The 18,584-nt window shown below is 55.0% G+C and overlaps 2 protein-coding genes across 11 annotated transcripts in view; one reads left to right on the forward strand and one right to left on the reverse strand.

Moving 5' to 3' along the window:
- The window catches only part of PKNOX2 (PBX/knotted 1 homeobox 2), a 143,084-nt gene extending 134,854 nt beyond the window's left edge, over positions 1-8,230 (reverse strand). For all 6 annotated transcript variants that reach the window (XM_048968331.1, XM_048968329.1, XM_048968328.1 and 3 more), the window contains exons 1-2: positions 8,142-8,230; positions 6,119-6,239 (exon numbers count right to left, since the gene is read on the reverse strand). The gene's annotated coding sequence lies outside the window, so the exon portion shown is untranslated. The remainder of the gene's footprint in view (positions 1-6,118; positions 6,240-8,141) is intronic.
- A 6,344-nt stretch (positions 8,231-14,574) lies between these two features.
- On the forward strand, positions 14,575-18,506 carry TMEM218 (transmembrane protein 218). 5 transcript variants are annotated; one of them, XR_007380909.1, is made up of 4 exons: positions 14,575-14,710; positions 14,797-14,899; positions 15,554-15,869; positions 16,894-18,506. XR_007380909.1 is itself a non-coding variant. In XM_048968348.1 (3 exons), the coding sequence occupies exons 1-3, from the start codon at positions 14,601-14,603 to the stop codon at positions 15,686-15,688; spliced, it is 348 nt and encodes a 115-aa protein (XP_048824305.1). In that variant the 5' UTR covers positions 14,575-14,600; the 3' UTR covers positions 15,689-16,031. The 5 variants fall into 5 exon arrangements, 1 of the variants encoding a protein (XP_048824305.1); XR_007380911.1 differs by having other exon boundaries at positions 15,554-15,780; XR_007380908.1 differs by lacking the exon at positions 16,894-18,506 and adding an exon at positions 15,970-16,031.
- Positions 18,507-18,584: the final 78 nt, after the last annotated feature.

Here is an 18,584-nt window from a genome sequence, read left to right on the forward strand (position 1 = left end):
ATATTTTGGGTGATCACATGAGCCCATGCAGAGAAATACTGACCAGCGGTGGGCTATTCAGGCTTTTTTTGGGTGTTTTATTTTGCTATCCAGTAGAAATTTAAACGTTCTGGTGGGGCTTCTGCTCACCCCAAGCAAAAATTGGGCGTGTGAGCCCTTTCCTGCTCAAATGGGGAAATGCACATTTCTCCTTTAGGAGGAAAAAAACAGCATGAAAAACTGTTGCTCAGAAACTTTCAGTGTGACCAAAGCCCTTAAATTCCAGGAAAACTGGGATTAAAAGCGGATGTGGAGTATTTACCCAGGGTTGTGTAAATAGAGACGTGACACGGCTGGGATGTCACTGCACTCTGAAACATCCCAAGTATGGGATGCACTGTGCAAATCGGAGCTTTCCACTGCCCCATCATCAACACATGGGGAAAAAACAGATTTCTTCTTAATGCTGTTGGGATCTCTTCCAACACATCCCAGTGAGCCGCCATCCCTGTCAACTCTCGCTAAGGAACTACCAGACATGTTTTTGACGTGGTGGAATGGACATTCTTCCATGTTGGCCATTGACAAACCCAACGCTGCTGCTTCCTGGTGGGAAAACCCGGCTTCTTATCCGGAATGCTGAGGGAGCAACAGCAGCCTGCTCACACTGCAATGGAGGCAGGAGGAGCACAAGCAGGGGGATGCACGCTCTCCATGCTGGATTTGGGATCTCCCAGTGGAGAGCAGCGCAGTGCCCCCACGCCACTCATTCCCAACAGCAATCCTGCTGCTGCGATTTCCCCCGGACTGAGCCAGGAGTAAAGGCCTCTGCTTGGAAAAACATCTTTCCTTTTGCATTTTACCTTCCAAGGACCAAAACAGTACTTTTTCCCTTAAATCCAGGCCGGGAGCCCAACCACACACCTCACCCCAGGCTCAGCCCCGTGGCCATGCCATAGCGCAGCTATTTTAAGGCAGCAGTGAGGCTCGGCCGATAAAGTTTCACCAACAAATTCTCCAGGTTTCATGTGACATCACCCAGCAGTCCTAAAATAAATGGGCAAACCCTCTCCTGTTTAACCACCAGAAATAGCAGCAGTGCTACATACAGTAACCCAAAGCCTTTCTATGGCCGGCTCTTCTTGCTGCCAGGAGCGGCACGAGAGAAGCTCCAAACGCACTGAGATTTGGTCAGATGCTGAATGTTGGCTCATTATAGGGCTGAGGAATGGAGCAGAGAATTGGAAATAAAGCTGGGAATGGGGAATGTTGGCTCTGGATGCAGTTGGGATGGGGTCGGATTCCTCCTCAACGTGTGGGTTTAACCCCTTAACCCCTCAAAGTTGGCTTTGCTCCAGCACCTCTGTGAGCTCCACTGGTTTGGGTTTATTTAGGGAGATTTGGTGGGGCTCCTTCGGTAACACAGAATTGTGGCACAATTAGCAAAAGCTGCCAGAATGCCCCAAAAATGGGGTCAGAAGTGAACTCCCCACCCCTGCAGCATCACCCACAGCTCCTGTGCCCAACACAACATGAAGGAAATGCAGATGGGGAACTGCCCTGTGTTGCATTCTCTGGTTTCATCATTTGCAAAGGGACTGGGCGGAAAAATCTCAGACTGCACACAGACCAGCAAATATCCCACTGAAACGCTGCGAGCAGACAGGAGGCGTTTGTCATCTGCCACCCCAGACCCAAAGCAGAATCACGCAGGCCCATCTTTTGCACCAAACCCAAATTCTCCACCCCATTCCCAGCGCATTTTGCTCAGTTGTGCACAACCCCAAACTTGTCTTCTGCAAACACTGGGGCAAGACATTTGCTTTCTGGGAGGATGAGCAACAGCAGCACTGCAAAAGCGGCTGCGCCACCACGTCGGTGCTTTTCCCAAAAATCCCCTTTTTCCTCCCAAATTGAGCTCCCACATGGCACCGCCACGGTGCTCAGGGTCACCAGCCCAGGAATGGCACTGTGCAGTCCCCTCCTGCCCCCGGGAAGGGGCAGTATTTATAGCCCCACTCTCATCCTCGCCGCCCCGATTAATTAAATTAGTACAAAGGAGGGTTTGTTGAGCGCTCCCGGCCTCGGCCAAGGCGGGCTGCAAACAGGAAACAAAGGGTTTAATTCTGTCTGGTTTCATGAAGGGTGCTGTGTGTCCCGGCCCAGTGCTGGAGCGGGGCCAAGCTGCTGCCCCTCTGGCTCACACCACAGCTGGGGGGGCAAAATGTACCACCGGGGGCAACATGGCGGGCTCTGCAAAGGGCTGTTTGCACTGGGAGCCGTGCAAAGGGGGGCTCTGCAACGAGGGCGCTGGAAACAGGGAGCTGCAAATGGGGGCTCTGCAAAAAACACTGATGCAAATGAGGCTTTGCAAGAAGGGCGTTTGCAAAAGGGGCGTTTGGAATTGAGCTTTAAAATGGGGAGCTTTGCAAAGCGGGTGTTTGTAATGGGGGCTTTACAAAGGGGGTGATGGAGAAGTGGCTTTGCAGAGGGAGCAGTGGAAAGGAGGTCTTCGCAAAAGGAGCTTTGCAATGGGGTTTGCAAAGTTGGGTGCTATGAAGAGGGCTTTGCAAAGGGGGTATTGGAAAAGGTACGCTGGAGTGATAGCTTTGCAAAGGGAATGTTTGCAATGGGGGCTTCATAAAGAAAGTTTGCAAGGGTGGCTTTGCTTAAGAGTTTGCAAAGCTGGTTGCTGTAAAGGGGGCTTTGCAAGGGGACATGCTGTAAGGGGGGGTTGTAAAAAGAACATTGTAAAAGGGGACTCTGAAAAGGGAGCATGACAAAGAGGGCTCTGCAAACCTCACCTGGGAGACTGCTCACCTCTGCCACCCCCCGCTCAGTGGTGTTGATGCAAAGGCTGGGGTGCTGGTTTGAGTGCTTCCTTTGATAAAAGGACTGAGCTCAAGAAGGAAGAAGAGGAAAATTCAACAAGCATGCTTGCAACTTGTAAAGGAGGAGCAGCTTGTTGCATGGCTGGTTTGGAAGTTGCAAGAGGAAGGCTTGCAGGGATGGAAAACCACTGCTTTGTTTTGCAAACTTTGTTTTTGCAGCAAAACTCAGTGCAGGAGTGGGGACAGAGGCACTACTGCTGGGTGTGCTGAGCCCTCCCCAGCTTGCTGCACGCATGCTGCAAGCAGCAGGACGGAGATGATGCTCTGAGCCCATGCAATTAATTCCAAGAGTAGAATGCACGATGCATGCAGAGATAACAGCCCGGGCCTCAGGGATGCTCCCAGCCCCAAAGGCAGATCCCAGCAGGAAGGGCTGCAGGGAATGACACGATCCCACCTTGAGATAACCTTGGCCACCCCCCCCCCCCCGGGTGCTCAGCACTGAAGCAGCCCGCTTATTTTGCAGTGGGATTTTCAATATCTGTCCTCCAGCTCTACTCTTTGGGATGCTTAAAAGTGGATAAATGGAGAACCAAAAACTGTGTGTTGGAGAGTTCTTGCACAAGGAGGATGATGAGAGTGAAGGACATAAGTTGGGAAAGGTTTAGGATGGATTTAGGGAAGGCAGCCTAATGGGAGCCATTGATGGGGCTGAGGCAGAATGGGACATAAAGAGTGTCAGCACCTCTGGAACAGTGATGGGGTAAAGTCACCCCAAACTGGGAGAGCATCTTTGAGGTCTAAAATCCCGAGGGACCCCCGAGGCAACGCCGCTGAGATCCCATCGCGGAGGGCTGAGCTCCAGCAGCTGATAGGGGTTTTAATTACCAGCTCATTAGGAGAATTGCAGATAGCAACCCACCTGTGTAATGCCCTCCGAAGGGATGGCGACTCACATGCACCAAAGGTCCCGGTTCTGGATTTTCTGCTCCCAAATCAATCTCCCACTCTTTCCATAACAGACAAGGATCGCAACTTCTGAGCAAATGCATTCTGATCTTTCTGAGGGCTTTGTCAAAACGGGATCTCCTTGAGACTGAGATGTTTTAGCTTGTTGGATGGAGCTGACGGAGTGGCCAATTTCACATTGCTGCATCAGGGCTGCAGGATGCCAGGGAAGCAAACACTAAAACCCCACAATGTGCCAGAAAGTCAATTTTGTGGATGGGCGAGGAAAAAATGTAAAGCTTGAAGCGAGAAAAATACGAATTCCCCACCCGTGGGCAGTGCTGGATCACAGATGAGCACAAAGCAGGGCGCTGCGGACGAAGGGCTCCGGCTCACAGCACTGCAGTGGGAATTGGATGGGATGAAGCAGTGCTGCCCTAATGCGGCCCTGCAAGCTGGGAGCGCTGCTTCCAACCACATTAAGGGCTCTGCAAACCTATAAAGTGCCTTCCAGCAAAGGGAGGCATCCAAACCCACTGGCCCAACAGTACGGGACAACGTGCAGCAATAGTAACAACACCTTCCAATTCTGGGGAGGATTTCAGGTCAGCTTCGTGAGCCCGGGCAATGCGATTTTAATGCCCCAAATCCTGGTTTTGAAAGCAAAATAAAACACACTGCCTGCAACGCTTCCAACCCCGCCTGGGATTTTCGGATATCCACATCGTGTCCATTAACCCCCGTCCTGCCCCGCTGCCATTCCTCACTGCGCTCCAACAGCTTTATGGACGGTACAAAGGCAGACATTGTGGCCGAGGGACGCAGAACAGAGCCGGCGCGCGCCGAAAAAATGTGGTTTTGGTTATAACTATTTTCATAGTTTTTGCAACACCTTATTAAAGTTGAAAGCTACACACAGAACGGAGCTGGTGGCACTTTCCTGAGGCGCTCCAATCATATTGCACTGCAGCTGCCCTCCCGAATTTGGGAAGGGTTGGGATGCAGGTTGGGATATGGGTTGGGATGCAGGCTGGGATGGGATTTGGGACATGGGGTTACAGCTTCCTGGCGGGATGCAGGGATTTGGGTCGAGGGGATCTGCAGCCCTTCCCCTGCAGTCCCACTGCCTGTTGCTGCACGATGCCTACCTGGTGCTGCAGGATGCTAACAGGCAGGGCTGTAGCTGGGATCAATTCTCAGTGTGACCCCAGAATTCCCACTTGGGGCGATTTCGCTCTCACACTCACAGAAGGGTCGTGAGCGTCGGCCCGGCGCTGCTGCCAGCATCTGCATCTCGTTAGCAGCGCCGCATCGCTCCAGCAGTGATGACCAAAAAGGCATCTTTGCCCTTTTTTTTTTTTAATTGAAAAAAAATCCCTGCTGCGCCAGACACAGCCCTGCACCTCGCCGCACTCACAGAGCGAACCAACACCAATTTAAGTTTATCAGCACACGCTGGAGCCCAACACGAGGTTATTGGCAGAGGAGGGGAGGGGGGAGCGCGGAGCCAAGGCCGAATTCCCGTCATATTGACACAGCTGCGGGGCCGTCCCACTCCAGCTGTGCTTTGGGGCCGTCCCGTGGGATTCTGCCCGGGATTTTCCACCTGGAGCATCCCCCGGCGCCGCATCCCTGCGAGGATTAAACCCGCTTCCCCCCAGCGCTGCCGTTGAGGCAGAATCTTCACATTCTGGGCTAACGATGCCACAAAATATTTTTTTTCTAATTAGCGGCCGTTTGTTCTTAACAGGATTCCAATAGCAATTCTCATTAGGGGAAAAGCTGCTCCGCGCTCAGCCCCCTCTGTGAGACGTTCCCTACAACAGCTGCCAGTGGGGACATGAGACGGCTGCAAGTCAACCCCAACCCCAGAGCTTAACCTCAAAGCACCACCAAAAAGTAGGAATTGGACTCAAGAAGTGCAATCAGAGAGCAGAAAGCAGCAGCTCTCCGACGAAATCTATGATACCAAAATGTTTTCTCCCCCAGAGAGCACCAATCTTTTGGGTTTTCTGCACAGCAGAACTTTGGAAAACTATGGGAAAATGCATGTTGTTTGTGCTTAGTACTTCTACAAGGGAAGAAATAGCAAAACCGCAGCACAGAGATCCAGGAGAGCTCTCAGCCCCAAAAACCCAAACTTGGGCATTTTCAATCAGTTTCCCACTGCAGCGCCACTTTGAGCCCCATATATTTTTACACCGTGCTTTTATGCACTGCCTCCAGCCTCCCCATCCACCCCGGGATGGGGAATCCCACCCCAACCTCTGTCACAAAGTACTTTCAGCCACAGTGCCGCAGGACTACAGGAAAATCCTGGGGGAAGCCAACCCCAGGGCACTGCACGGCGCTCCGCTCACCTACACCTGCGCATCGGCCGCGGCTGGGGGACAGACGCTGAATTCCTGCAGATCTCCTGGGGTTGGGGCGGGAGGCGCAGGCCGGCGGCGGGCAGGGACTGCTCAGCCATCAGAAAGTTCCCTGGGAAAGCAAAAAACTGCAAAGTGAGGAGGTCTGGTCAGAGCTGGAGCTTCTAAGCCAGCAATACTGCAACAGGAATGCGGATATTAATGCTGAAACGTGGACTGAAGTGTGACCGAAAATTAAAATGTGAATTAAAATGTGAATTAAAATGTGGTTTGGGTGCAACAGCAGAGAAACGCAGGGTCCGTCCCTCGCTGCTGCCTGCACTGCTGCTCCCCCCACCCATAATTAGATGTGGTCAATTAACTTTTGCCCCTAATAACAGGGGAAACCTCAGCAGGAGGAGTTTGGTAAATAGAGGGTGGGAGGAAAATGGGGGGAATCCCGATGCCTCACTCCACCCACCCCAAAGGGCTGGAATGTGCCCCTCCTATGGGCATTACTTAGGTTTTGTGCATCAATCAGCCCAAAAACATTCCCAAAATGGGGATTTTTGTGTTTTCTTTAAAAAGGGGCTGAGAAATAAAACCCAAAACTTGGGAAAGCACATCAGGGAAAGTTTCAATGAAGCGAGGATGATAAATGATAAAAACCCCAAAAGGGGCTGGGAGCCCCAGTCTACATCCCCAGACATCTGTTACGGGGCCAATATCCAAACAAAGAGCAGAGACACAAACCTTGGGGAACGGAGTGGGCGTGCAGGGGGCAAAAAGATGCGAAAACGCTGTGTTTCACCCTTTCAGCCCTGGGCTGGTGGTTGGCACTGAGCAGGGTGTATGCTTTCGGGGTGGTGCTCCCCAGCCCTATGTGTTACTCTGAGGGCACACTCCAAGTGCACTGCCATGGGATGGAGGGATTGCAACGGGTTTGGGGGATGGCAAACAGCCGGGGTGTGTTGCAAAGAGCTGAGGGGTTGCAGTGGACCAGGGGGAATTCCAATGGGTCGAGGTGCCTGCATGCAGCTGGAGTGCATTTGAATGGGACGGGGTGGGGGGGTTGCAAGCAGCAAGGATGCACTGCAGAGGACTGGGGGGCTGCAGGCAGCTGAGTGCGTGGCAAAAGACAGTGGTCTGCAACGGGTCAGAGGAACTGTAAGGGACTGGGGGGCATTGCAATGGGCCAGTACTGAAACGGCTTCGGGGGACTGCAGGTTGCTGGGATGCACTGCAGTGAGCAGGGAGGAGATTGCAAGAAATTGGGGGGCTGCACACAGCTGGGTGTAACGCAGTGGGCCGCTGGGTATCGCAAGCAGCCGGGGTGCGCTGCAACGGGCCGAGGGGGCTGCGGGCTGCCAGGATGCACTGCAAAGAACCGGGGGACTGCAACGGGTCAGGGCAACTGCATGCAGCTGGAGCGCATCGCAACGGGATGGGGCGCAACGCAGCCCCCCTTGGGGGGTTGCAACGGGCCGGGGGAAGATCGCAGCGGGCTGCGGGGACCGCGAGCAGCCGGGGTGCATTGCACGAGGCTGGGGGGCTGCAACGGGCCGGGCTGGGGCACACAAACCGCAGGAGGGATTATGAGGCCCCCCAGGGTTGCGACCGCCGGGAGGAACCGTGCCGAGCCGGAGCGCACCGCGGCTCCCCGGGTAACGGCCACACCGCCGCGAGCACCGCACGCGGCCGGAGAGCACCGCGCGGCCGCATAGCGCTGCAATGACCGGGGAAGGGGGAAGGGAAAGGGAGGGAGGAGGGGGGGGGGGGGGGGTCACATTCCGGTCCCCCGCCGCTATGCACCGCCGCCGGGAGCCGCGCACCGGGAGAGGCGGAGAGGAACGGCGCCGCGAGCGCCGCAGCGGAACGCCAAGTTACTTCCCGCACCGGAGCGCCGACGGGAGGAGGGCGCGGAGGAGCCGCCCGCCGCCGCTCGCCGCACGTGCCCCGGCGCCCGGGGCCGCTTTGTCCGCTCGGCTCCGCCCGCCCCCGCGCGGCGGCCCCGCCGCTGAGTGACAGCGCCTACCTGCCGCCAATCTTCATCACACCGGCACCGGCCTGACAGCGCGCCGCCGCTGCCGCCCGCCCGGCCCCGCCGCGCAGAGCCCCGCCCACCGCCGCGCGCAGCCCCGCCCACCGCCGCGCGCAGCTCCGCCCACCGCCGCGCGCAGCTCCGCCCACGGTCCCGGAGCGGCTCGCGCCGCGCCACGCGCCCTTGGTGCCGCGCTCACCGCGCTGCATCGCCGGCCGGGTCGTGTCGGGCCGCTGGTGCTGGGCGGTGCGGGGCGGTGCTCGGTGCGGATCGCAGTCGTGGCTGCACTGGGCGTGCTGAGGACGGCGGGAGTCGCTGGAAGCAGTGCGGAAACCTGGAACAATGGGCGCTGGGGGCAGTGGGAGCGATGGGATCGAGCGCGGACGTTGGCGGCGATGGGCGCTGGTTGGACGGCCGCCTTCCAGCCGCTCCCTTTTTGTTTCCGCGCTCCTGGAAATAAACTTCTGAAATTTGGCTTCTTGCTAAAAAAAATGCAGCCGGCGCCCCCAGCACCTCTTGGCTGAGGCACGTGGGCGAGGTGTTGCCTGTTCCCTTTGCTAAATAGCACAAAAAGATCAGAAGTGCGGGCTATCCGCCCGGCTTTCCTTCTTCACAAAAAAACAAAAGGGGAGAAATGCACTGAAATTTCTGTTTTTCTCCATATATTTCCTTATATTTTGACTTGGGGCAGTGACTTTTGGGGATTTCGTGTTGGTTTGGATTTGGAGCACAAATCGGGGCTGGACGCTCATCCCGCATCTCTGCTATTGCATGGGCAGCACCCAGCAGAGCAGCCATAAAGCTGTGCTCAGCTCCACGCAGGGCTGGGGGGAAATGCTGGGGTGTGGGGCTGGACGGGATGGGCTGGATGCATACGTAAAGCACCCACCCCACATCTGAGGGCAGCATTGGCTCTCACTCCACTCCCTTGCAAATTTCCATCAGCTTGGTACGAAACGCATCCAGATTTCATATCAAGTACAGCCACTTTGATATCAAATACACTTCCTCCATAGGGGATGCTGCAAAGGGAATCCAACCCCTCCAACCCTTGCTCAAAACTCCCCGTCCCACATCAGGAAATGGAAACCTCCCTAAAATTAAACCCTTTTGGCAAAAATAGGGACTTTGCACCACGCACCCACACCAAGGCTGTGTTTTGTGCACTTGAAGTTGTAAATTAGAGCAAACTAATTAGCACTTATTCAAGAGCACACCGAGTTCCTTCTGTGAAGTGGCAAGAGTACTCAGTGCAACTTCACTAAAATATTAAACATTTGGCAAGAGCAGTGACACAGATAACTTGTAATATTTACATTTTTACATAACTGGCTGCAGGAGACACGAAATTACACCAGGCCTGGTGCTTCGCTCTCTGTCGTTTGACCACTCTACCATAAATAATTCAGTTCTCCTTCCAAGATTGCACTGGAGCTGGTGTTGGATTTCCTGACGCACGCCATGATGGGAGATGCTGAAATCCCCTGAAATATGTATAAGGGAGGAGAGGGTAAATTATTAAGCAATAGATGTTAAAACAGTGAGAGGTGCATGATGAGCCCGGGTGAGGTGCGGTGTTGGGCAGAGGCCACGGCTCAGCCCCAAATGGCCGACCCAAAACCCACCCAGGAGGCTCCAAGGAGCCCGACGCACCACGCTGACTGCTGGCTGCTCCCGGCCCCCTGCAGGCCCTGCAGCTCTGGGTGCTGCGTTGGTGCCGGATATTTGGGATCTCAGTTAGGGCTCACATGCTTTCCCACGCCTTGCCCAAATCCCACTGAGTTTTGAGAGTCATCCATCACTGTCATCCAACGCAACCTCAGCATCACAGGAACACGGGCAGAACTGATTAAGGCATGAAGCTGAAACGAAGGGACCCTCCAGCTTTTACCTCTTTTTCAACTGTGCTTCATTCTGTTACTCTGATTTCCCTCCATTTGCGGTACACCAGCAGACAAACACTGCTCAGAGAACCACTGCTCAATGATGTTATCTTTATCCCAGCACACGACTTTCCTGGGAACGAGAGGAGAGCAAACCCAAAACGTTCGTGGCAGCAGCGCAGCAGTGCTGTTTGCTGCTGGAAAACAAACAAGGCACGGCGTGTTCCGCACATAACAGCCCCCACCAGGTAAGTGCAGGGGGGTATAGCGAAGGCTTTATCAATAACCCATAGGCACCAGGAGGAGGGATGGCATCCATCGGCCGGCCAGGGGTTAATGACACCTTGCTGAGCTGGGAAAGCGCGCTGGGGTCCTTTTGGATGGAAGTGCTGGGTAAATGGCAGGCGAGATGGCTTTTATTAGAAAATCCCCACTGCCAACTCGCTGCTTTTAAATGTTTAATTTCCAGCCGTAATAAAGTCTTGCTGCTCCTTCGGGGTCTCCCAGCCGCAGTTCCCATCCACGCTCTGTGCTGCTGCAGCCCGGTGGATTTGGGCTCAACCTGCAGTGTTTTGGGCTCGGTCCATGCTGGGGGCTCACCCAGCCCACGGGGACACAGGAGGTGCAGCTCTGGTCACAACTCCTTAAAGATGCAAATTGAGAATCAGCCATCATAGCAAGAGACGTGTGCTAATTCTCATCTGGGTATGCAGATTTTGGTGCCGATTTTTGCTAGGCTTATTTGTTTTATTTAGCAATAAATTTAATACAGGCTCCCTGAAGCAAAGAGACAGATGGACTATAAACTTTGAATTTTGAGTAGCTTTACATCCCGATGCTAGTGTCATTTTTTTGATCTCTCCTGAAATTATACCCATGAAAGTTTGCAAAGATTCAGTTCTGCTTTTAACAGCCCCCGCTGTGACTGGGGCTTTGCACTGCAATTACAGGAGGCCATTTGATGAGCCAACTTCTGGTTTTCTGCCCAAGTTCCCCAAAAGCACCCCATCTACCACCCAAACGCCTCATAATGCTTCTGCTGGAGTCAGCCAGAGACTCACAGATGGACCTGGGAAAACTGAAGTGTTTCCTCCAGATCCCAGCCCAAACCACAGGGCTGACATAAAAGGATGTGCTTGGAGAACATGAGAACATGGGGATGCCATCATGGGGTTTTGGAAGGGCAGAAAGGACTTGCTTCCTTTCTCTTTCTAACTGTTTTTCTTTCCTTTTTTTTTTTTTTCCCCCATCAATCAGTAATAAAAATCAGGTTGGAGAGGAGCAGGAATGCCCAGGGATGTCCCCAAGAGGTGTGACCCCAACCCGGGGCTGCCCATGCGTGATGGGACAAAGCTGTGAGCCGTCAGCTCAGATGTCCCCAGTGTGCTGATACAAACCCAAAGGCTCTGAAAACCCCACCGTTCAATTTCTGAAGACCACAGAGCGCCTGGCTGTTGGCTGACAAGGCAGGGGAACGCAGGGCGTTGCCATCAAACCCAGTGACACCGCTCAGCCCTTCCAGTGAGCCAAATTGCACTTGAATGACAATGGATGAACATATTACAGCCACATTAAAATCTAATGAGTGGCCCGTGATTAACGCCATTACGAGGAATACCAAAAGATCTAATGATGATGAGCCACTTAAAGTTAAGTGTTGGGAGTTCCATCGAATGGCTCTGCAGTATCGCACGTGTCTGGAAAAGGTTCTGGAGCAAGGATGGAAGCAGTGACCGCATTCCTATTCTTATTCAATGGGAAAAGGCAACACGGACACCTCGCGATGTGCTTTAGGGAATGTCGTGTCTGCAGAAGCCTGTCCTGGTCCGGGAGGCTCCCCAAACCCTCAATGTCCCTGGGTTAAAAAATGTCAGTGGGCTACTATAGAAACAGAGCGCCAGGGACTGATAATCAAATCAATGATAACTGATAAAAGAGCAATGAATAAACAAAACAATAACAGCTAGCAAAAAGCTCAGTTACAATCACACGGTGTCCTGCAGATGGAGGCCGGGCTTTGCACAGCCACTGCCCAGTAGTGAAGCGCTGCCCCACTCCAGGCTTTCTTTTCCCCCCTTCACCTTTGGATGAGATCTAACTGGAAAGAAGATCCCAGAAAGCAGTCCGAGCTCAGCTTCAGCCTGTGTGCTGATCGTGGGGGAAATTTCACCCAACAGTGAGAACCACTTCTGTCCCCCAAGCCCAGCACGTTTGGGTGCTTTTAGGCGCATTTTCTCTTGACAAGATCAAGTTTTTTATTTAAAAAGTGACTTCATATCCCATTTTATTATTTCTGAGCGTTGCAGGATTTGTTCTATTTGAAGTCTTACATCCTCATTTCCTGTCACCGCTATTAAAATTGATTTCCGCCATGAGCAGGAGAAAGATAATACGAAATGGGTTCCTGTGAGAGAGCCGTATCCCCACCGGAGCCATTATGAACTCTCCTATATTATTTTAACTTTCTTTCATTAGTGATTCTCTTTGGAAAAGGGCAACTCATCCCCCGGCCGGTCTGTGCGTGACGCTGGGGAGATGCTGGGCAGGGATCGAACAGCCCTCATCACAGCACAGGCATTTGTGGCTGTCAGCAGAGCCCACAGCGCCGTGTGCCCGTCGCCCTGCACCGTCCCAGCTGCGCCCAGTGCCGCCCGCAGCCCACCTTCCCCATCTGTGCCACATCCAACCCACAGCAGCAGTGCGATGGAAAAGCCTTTTCCAGACGTGGTGAAGAACCACAGGATGCTGTCGCTCGCAATGCCCCAAATATCACAGATATGCCAAATGCATCCCTAAAACACAAAGAGCATCTTCCCAACCTTGCTCCCTGCTCCCTCTGTGCTTGCAGCAAGCTTAGCCCCTCCAAAAGCAAAGCCACGCCCCAGAGATGTCACCCCAAAATGATGCCCCAAAAGGACCTTGGCACCCGCTCCCATCCAGCATCATCCCCAAAGGACTTATGCACCCGTACCAGAGAGCAATTTAACGCCATCCCCAGCTTAAGCTCCATATCTACTGGGCGTGAAATTAGTTCCAGCAAGCCGCAAATTTGCTGCTAATAAAAATATTTAGCAATTCAGCCGTCTTTAAATCAGGAGTAGGATAGACCTGCATCAGCGCCTGCTCCTAATATTTGATAAGCCAGCCCACAGTCAGTGTCACACTGCAGGCTTTACAGTGGTGCAAGGGGCTCTGGATCAGCTCCTCTGCTCTGCCTGCTCTGCTGTGCTGAGGGAAACATTCGACTGCTTTGTCCGACCTCTCGCAGCTCCCTGCTGCTGGGCCTCACCCCATTTTCATCTTTGGAGTCAGAGAGCCCACTGCACTGGGGATGGAGCGGGATGGGGATTTCCAGCAGGCACCGCCATGAAATCCGTGTTCTGGGGCAGAAAGTAGCTCCAAACCATGCTGGTCCAGCCGGGGCAGGCTTTCTTGTTTTCCTTGTTTCATAGCTATTCCGTTTTGCCTCGGGTTGGCAACTCCAGTGCAGTGCAGGACACAGCACGGTGCTGCCCATCACAGCTGTGCACTATCACCCCAAGAGAGACTCCTCATCCCAACCCTGCCCTGTACCTCACACAATTAATTTCCAAGCGAGCTCTGATCCAACCCGCCCTGCCCTGCGGCCTCTGGAGAAAGGTGACTCCGTGTCCTGCTGGGCCGACGCTTCATCAGCCTCAGTGCTGGGAAATCGCATCTCTGCAAGGCTCTGTTTGTCTCCAGCCCCAGCTGCCCAGCGGATCACCTCTCCATCCCCAAAAACCCACCAAAACCACCTCCCCCAGTCTGCAGGTGGGCGATTTGGTCACAAATTAATAGTAATAAGAGCATTCATATAACAACTCAACAGTCATTATTAACAATTCGTTACCGATGACAGTAATCACAGTGAGGACGTTTCGTTGCCTTTGTCTCCAGGCTTTGTTGGACCAGCAGCGCCCGCCTGGGCCCCTCACAGCCCTGCAGCACAGCCCGCACTGAGCGCCGCAGCCACCAGCTGTGCTCCCTGCCAGCACCGCCGCTCGTGCAGCCCGCGCGTGCCGCCCCAACCCGTCCCCGTGCAGAACGCCCACGAAGTTGCACTCGTGGAAATCCTCCATTTTCGCTGCTTCCCCATCTTTTCCAATTCACAATTTGCTTTTTCTCCTCTTCGATTCTTTTTCCGTTTTGCCTTTTATTTTATTTGGTTGCGGGGGCTCACGGAAGGAGCAGCAGAAATAAACCGCGGGTCAAGCAGCGCTCGGTGAAGCACCGCCTATAGCACCGCATACGGGCTTCCACCCAGCCGAGCACGGGGCTCCTCCCGAGGAACTCTCGGGCGCTGACACGAAGCCACCCGCGGGCGCGCACTGCGGTGGGCCGGTGAGCGTCACGGGGCGCCGCGGGCGCTCCTCCACCGGCACCGAACCCGGACTCGGCACCGCCCGCACCCGCACGGCGCGCGGCAGCCTGACGGCGCTGGAAGGCCTCGAGCCGCCCCTTCCTTCAGCCAATGGGAAGCGCGGAGCGCGCGGCGGGCGGCGCCGATCGGGCGGAAGCGGCGCGGTTGCCAGGCAGAAGGCGCGGAGGCATGGCGGGAACGGCGCTGGGCGCGGGGCCGGGCGCGCTGCTGCTGGCGGGGCTGTGGGCGCTGGCGCTGCTGCTCTGCCTGCTGCTCGCTCGCGCCTCGGGGGCCGCGCGGTAAGGGGGCGGCGCGCGGCGGGGCTGCGGGCGGTCGCGCGGTGGTGGCGCGGTGCCGCTGAGGCCTCGCGCCGCTCCGCTCGCAGGCTGGCCGCGCTGCTCGTGCCGCTGTGCGCCGCGCTGCTGAGCGCCGCGCTGCTGCTGTACCCGCGGGAGGACGGCAGTGCGGGGCCGCCCGCGGGCCCCCAGGTGAGCTCCCCCCCTCCGCCCTCGAGCGGTTCTTAGCGATTTTCCCCTCCCGTTCCTCCGCCCTTCGCTCTCCAGGCTCCCCCGCGCTCTGCTTTAAGGTGCGTTTCGTTCCGGACTGATGTAAACCAGTTGTTGCTCCTGGTGCCGATCCGTGCCACAAATCCTTATGGTTTCTTCTTCTTTCTGCCACGGGTGAAACCCGCGCACATAAAGGCAGGGCACCGCTGTTCCCGTCGGCCGGCCCCGATGGCCGGCTTGTATTCTTGGTCCCCCGGTCGGGCAGGACTTCCCCCGTCCATACATAATGCATGACCTGGGCTCTTTGCATGAAGCCCTGCTAATTGGCTAATTAAAAAGTGAAACGCGCTGAGAGAGCCACCGCGGCAGCCACAGGAGACCCTCACTGCAGCATCCTGGGGCTGTGTGTGCCAGTGCCTTCAGCTCAATAGAGCCGGGGCATGCAGCCCTGGGGCAGCCCCAGAACCGAGGGGCTGATGCTGGAAGCAGCCTTCTTGCCTTCTTTTGAATCTTTTTTTTGCACCTGAAGATTCTGTGACCCAGGATGATGTAGTGGAGCCCCAGAAGCTTCCTGGTTCTCCCTTTTCTCTCCCAGCCACAAAGGGTGCAGGCTGTAATGGTGTGCTCTGCCCGCAGATCGTGGACACCTTCCTGGTGGGCCGCCTGGTGCTGCTGGCCTTCATGGCCCTGCTGCTGCTGGGCTGCGGGCTGCTGCTGGGGATGCACCTCCTGGAGCCGATCCACGCCAAGGCGCTGCGCTGCTGGAGGTGAGGCTGTGCCACGGAGCTGTTCTGCAGGGATTTCGGTGGATCCCCTTCTGCCCATCAGCGGAAATGGGACGAGCGGAGATGGAGCACTGACTGGTTGGTGGCTCAGTGATCCGGGGGGCCTCTTCCAGCCGATTCTGTTATCCCTGTGAGCCCACCTGTCTCAGGCTGAGCCTGAGGCCTCGGTTGGTTTGAGTTAATACTTTATCTCCTTTTTCTGTCCTTTTTTTATTGTTCAAGGGAACGGAGGGAGGGTGGTTTCTTCACTTTGTTTTATTTCAGCAGCATGGAGGGAAGGTCCCCGAGAAGTGGATCCCATTTTCGTGGCAATAAACCGGGTGACCGAGTTGGGGCGTTGATTTTTTACTGAATCAATATTCACAAATTGTTGGGTTTTTTAAATTCTTTTTTAACATTAATAAAACTTTTGGAGGAAGCCCTGGCCCAGTCTTTATCTATTTTCTAGGAATAGGAGTTCTGCAGCACTTTGGTGGTACTGAAAGCTGGCCTTTCTGTGCTTCTTGTGAGGCTCCTCCTTTCCAGGTGTGGGGGGTTGGGATGCTCCCTGTGCTCTGCTCCCAGTTATGCAACACCAGCGTTTGCTCTCTGGGAGATTTTGAAGTTGAGCCTGAAACAGAATTTGTATTTGATTCTTCATCTTAATAGCAGTGATAGCAGTGAGCAGTTCCCAAAGCCTCACTGCTGGTGCCGCGTCTCACAAATAAGGAAGCTGTGGCAATGCAGCTGAAGTGCTAAAAAAAAGCCCTAAAAGCAGAAGTGTGAGGCTTCTCCCTGGAAATACACCCAGAATGTTTGCTTTGTGCTCCCCTTAGTGCCCCTGGGGGGCACTCGGGGGGATCATTAAGACAGACCCCATCCTTGCCCTGTGCCCCTCTGGGGGGTGCTCCGATGGCCGTGGGTGCTCTGCAGTGTCATTCATGCTGGGTGTAGCACTGCAGCTCTGCTCCCTCCACACAGGGCCTTTCCAGACAGTTCCTGTTTATTTTTGGGGAAGGAAGGAAGGAATCACTGTGAGCCAGAGCTGCTTTCCAGGCTTTTGCTGCTGTCTCCCCCCCGAACCAAAAATGATCGTTGTAGTGGTCTTTTCCATCCCTTACAATTCTATGATCCTCTGTTGCTGGTCAGATGCTGGGATTCAGGGAGATGTCATCACCCACTATTTTCCTGCTGCCTGCTCTCCTCCTGCAGGTGATCCACATCCCATCCAGGAGGATCGTGCTAAATCCCAGCAAGAGAACCCCCACATCAGGAGTGCTGTGAGCGGCAGCAGCGGGCTGAAAGCTGCTCATGGGCTGCTGGGACGACAGCCCTCCTTGCACCAAGCTCTGCCTGCTCATTAGGAAGGAGCGGGGCTGCTCGGCTGCTGGGATTCTGGTGCCCAGCACAGGAGAATCTCCTGCTCCTGATTTAAGGTCTGTGAGTGACGGCAATTCCTCACGCCGCGTGCCGTGCTCTGCTGGCGTTTAATTACTCTCTCTGGCACAGAACTGGCCTCTGATTTCCACCTTGACTTTGCTGACTTCAGCTTCCCGCTGTTGAGGCCCGCTTTGCCTTTGGCTGCTAATTAAAAAGCCCTTCAGCGCCCGCCAGCTGCTCCTTGCGCGGGTAATTACGGCCCGTGCCCGAACCACCTCCTCACCCCTGCAGAGCCAGCACTGCTCCAAAGGCAGCTCGGCCCTTCCTGGCACGGCTCAGAGAGCAGCACTGCAGGTCGCGGATGGATGAGCGCACAGGGGCGGCTGCTGGAGGGGAATGCGGTGCTGCCCCTCACAGCTTTGTGTGCCCTAAAATCCCAATTTTCCCAAGCAGAGGAGCATGAGCTTTTTAGTGCCTGGGTGCTGTGATCGACCCAGGGATGCAGCCCTCCCGTTGGTCTCTGAAGTCCCGGCGCGATGCCTGATTCCTGGCACTGGGCTCTGGTGTTCCCAGCACTGCAGTCAGGGCTGCTCACATTTTCCAAGCCCAGCTGCAGCAGAACGCAGCTTCAGTTCATCCTGGAAAAACTGTGAGCTGAGGCAACAAAGGGCAGAAGGTGGAAAAAAAAAAAAAAAAAGGAAGAAATGAAAAAAGCCTGTGGTTTTGCAACAAGCCCCTGTGTGTGTGTGTCACATCTGTGGGATTTTTGCTTTAGGTGTGTATTTCAGCCTTCCCCATCCTCCCATTGCAATTAAGGCTAAGCTCAGTTTCACATGTACCCAGAGTTGGACTCAGTGATCCTTCAACTCAGGATATTCTGTGATTCTGACTGTTCTCAGCCCATCTTGGTGATATTGTGCTGGCAAACTGGGAATTTGCTTCTCTCTCTTTCCTCCCTGGTTTGCTGGGTGCACAGCAGTGGCCATTGCTTTCCAAATCCATCCATCACTGTGCAGGGACACGCTGCACGTTGCTCCACTGCCCCACAGGGCCTTGTTTTTCTTCTTTTCTCCCCTCTTTTCCTCTCCAGCGATGAAATCAGCGCATAATAAAACACGGGGCCCAGATGTGTTCTCTTTGGGCCAGGATCCATGCGCCCCAATCCACGCCACCCCTCATACTGAGCCCCCCCAAACACACAGCTGGCTGCACAGCTGGCATCACACTAATTAGGTGGCCCTCCTGTTCCACTCCTCTAATTAGGAGATGGCTAACGAAGGCCGTCAGCCTCCTGCACTGAAACGAGAGCACGCATGCTGATGCGCCCATCGGGACCTGTCTCCTGTCCTGATGCTGAGCGGTACGGCGGGGCAGAGCGGGGTGAACGGAGCCACGAGGAGCAGCAGCGTCTGCACTGCAGCTCACGGGGAAGGGATGGCGCTGCTGCCGCTGCAGTGATGGTCTGACGTCCCACAGCACTGCGTGCAGGGCAGGCTGAGCCCGCAGCAGGGGAGCTCGCAGCA

This window comes from Lagopus muta, chromosome 22, assembly GCF_023343835.1.
Source record: "Lagopus muta isolate bLagMut1 chromosome 22, bLagMut1 primary, whole genome shotgun sequence".
Lineage (NCBI taxonomy): Eukaryota > Metazoa > Chordata > Aves > Galliformes > Phasianidae > Lagopus > Lagopus muta.

Coding starts and splice junctions, on each gene's coding strand:
- TMEM218 (XM_048968348.1), top strand. CDS start 14,601: ATGGCGGGAACGGCGCTGGGCGCGGGGCCGGGCGCGCTGCTGCTGGCG. Junction 14,711..14,796: donor CGCGCCTCGGGGGCCGCGCG/GTAAGGGGGCGG, acceptor CTCCGCTCGCAG/GCTGGCCGCGCTGCTCGTGC. Junction 14,900..15,553: donor GGCCGCCCGCGGGCCCCCAG/GTGAGCTCCCCC, acceptor CTCTGCCCGCAG/ATCGTGGACACCTTCCTGGT.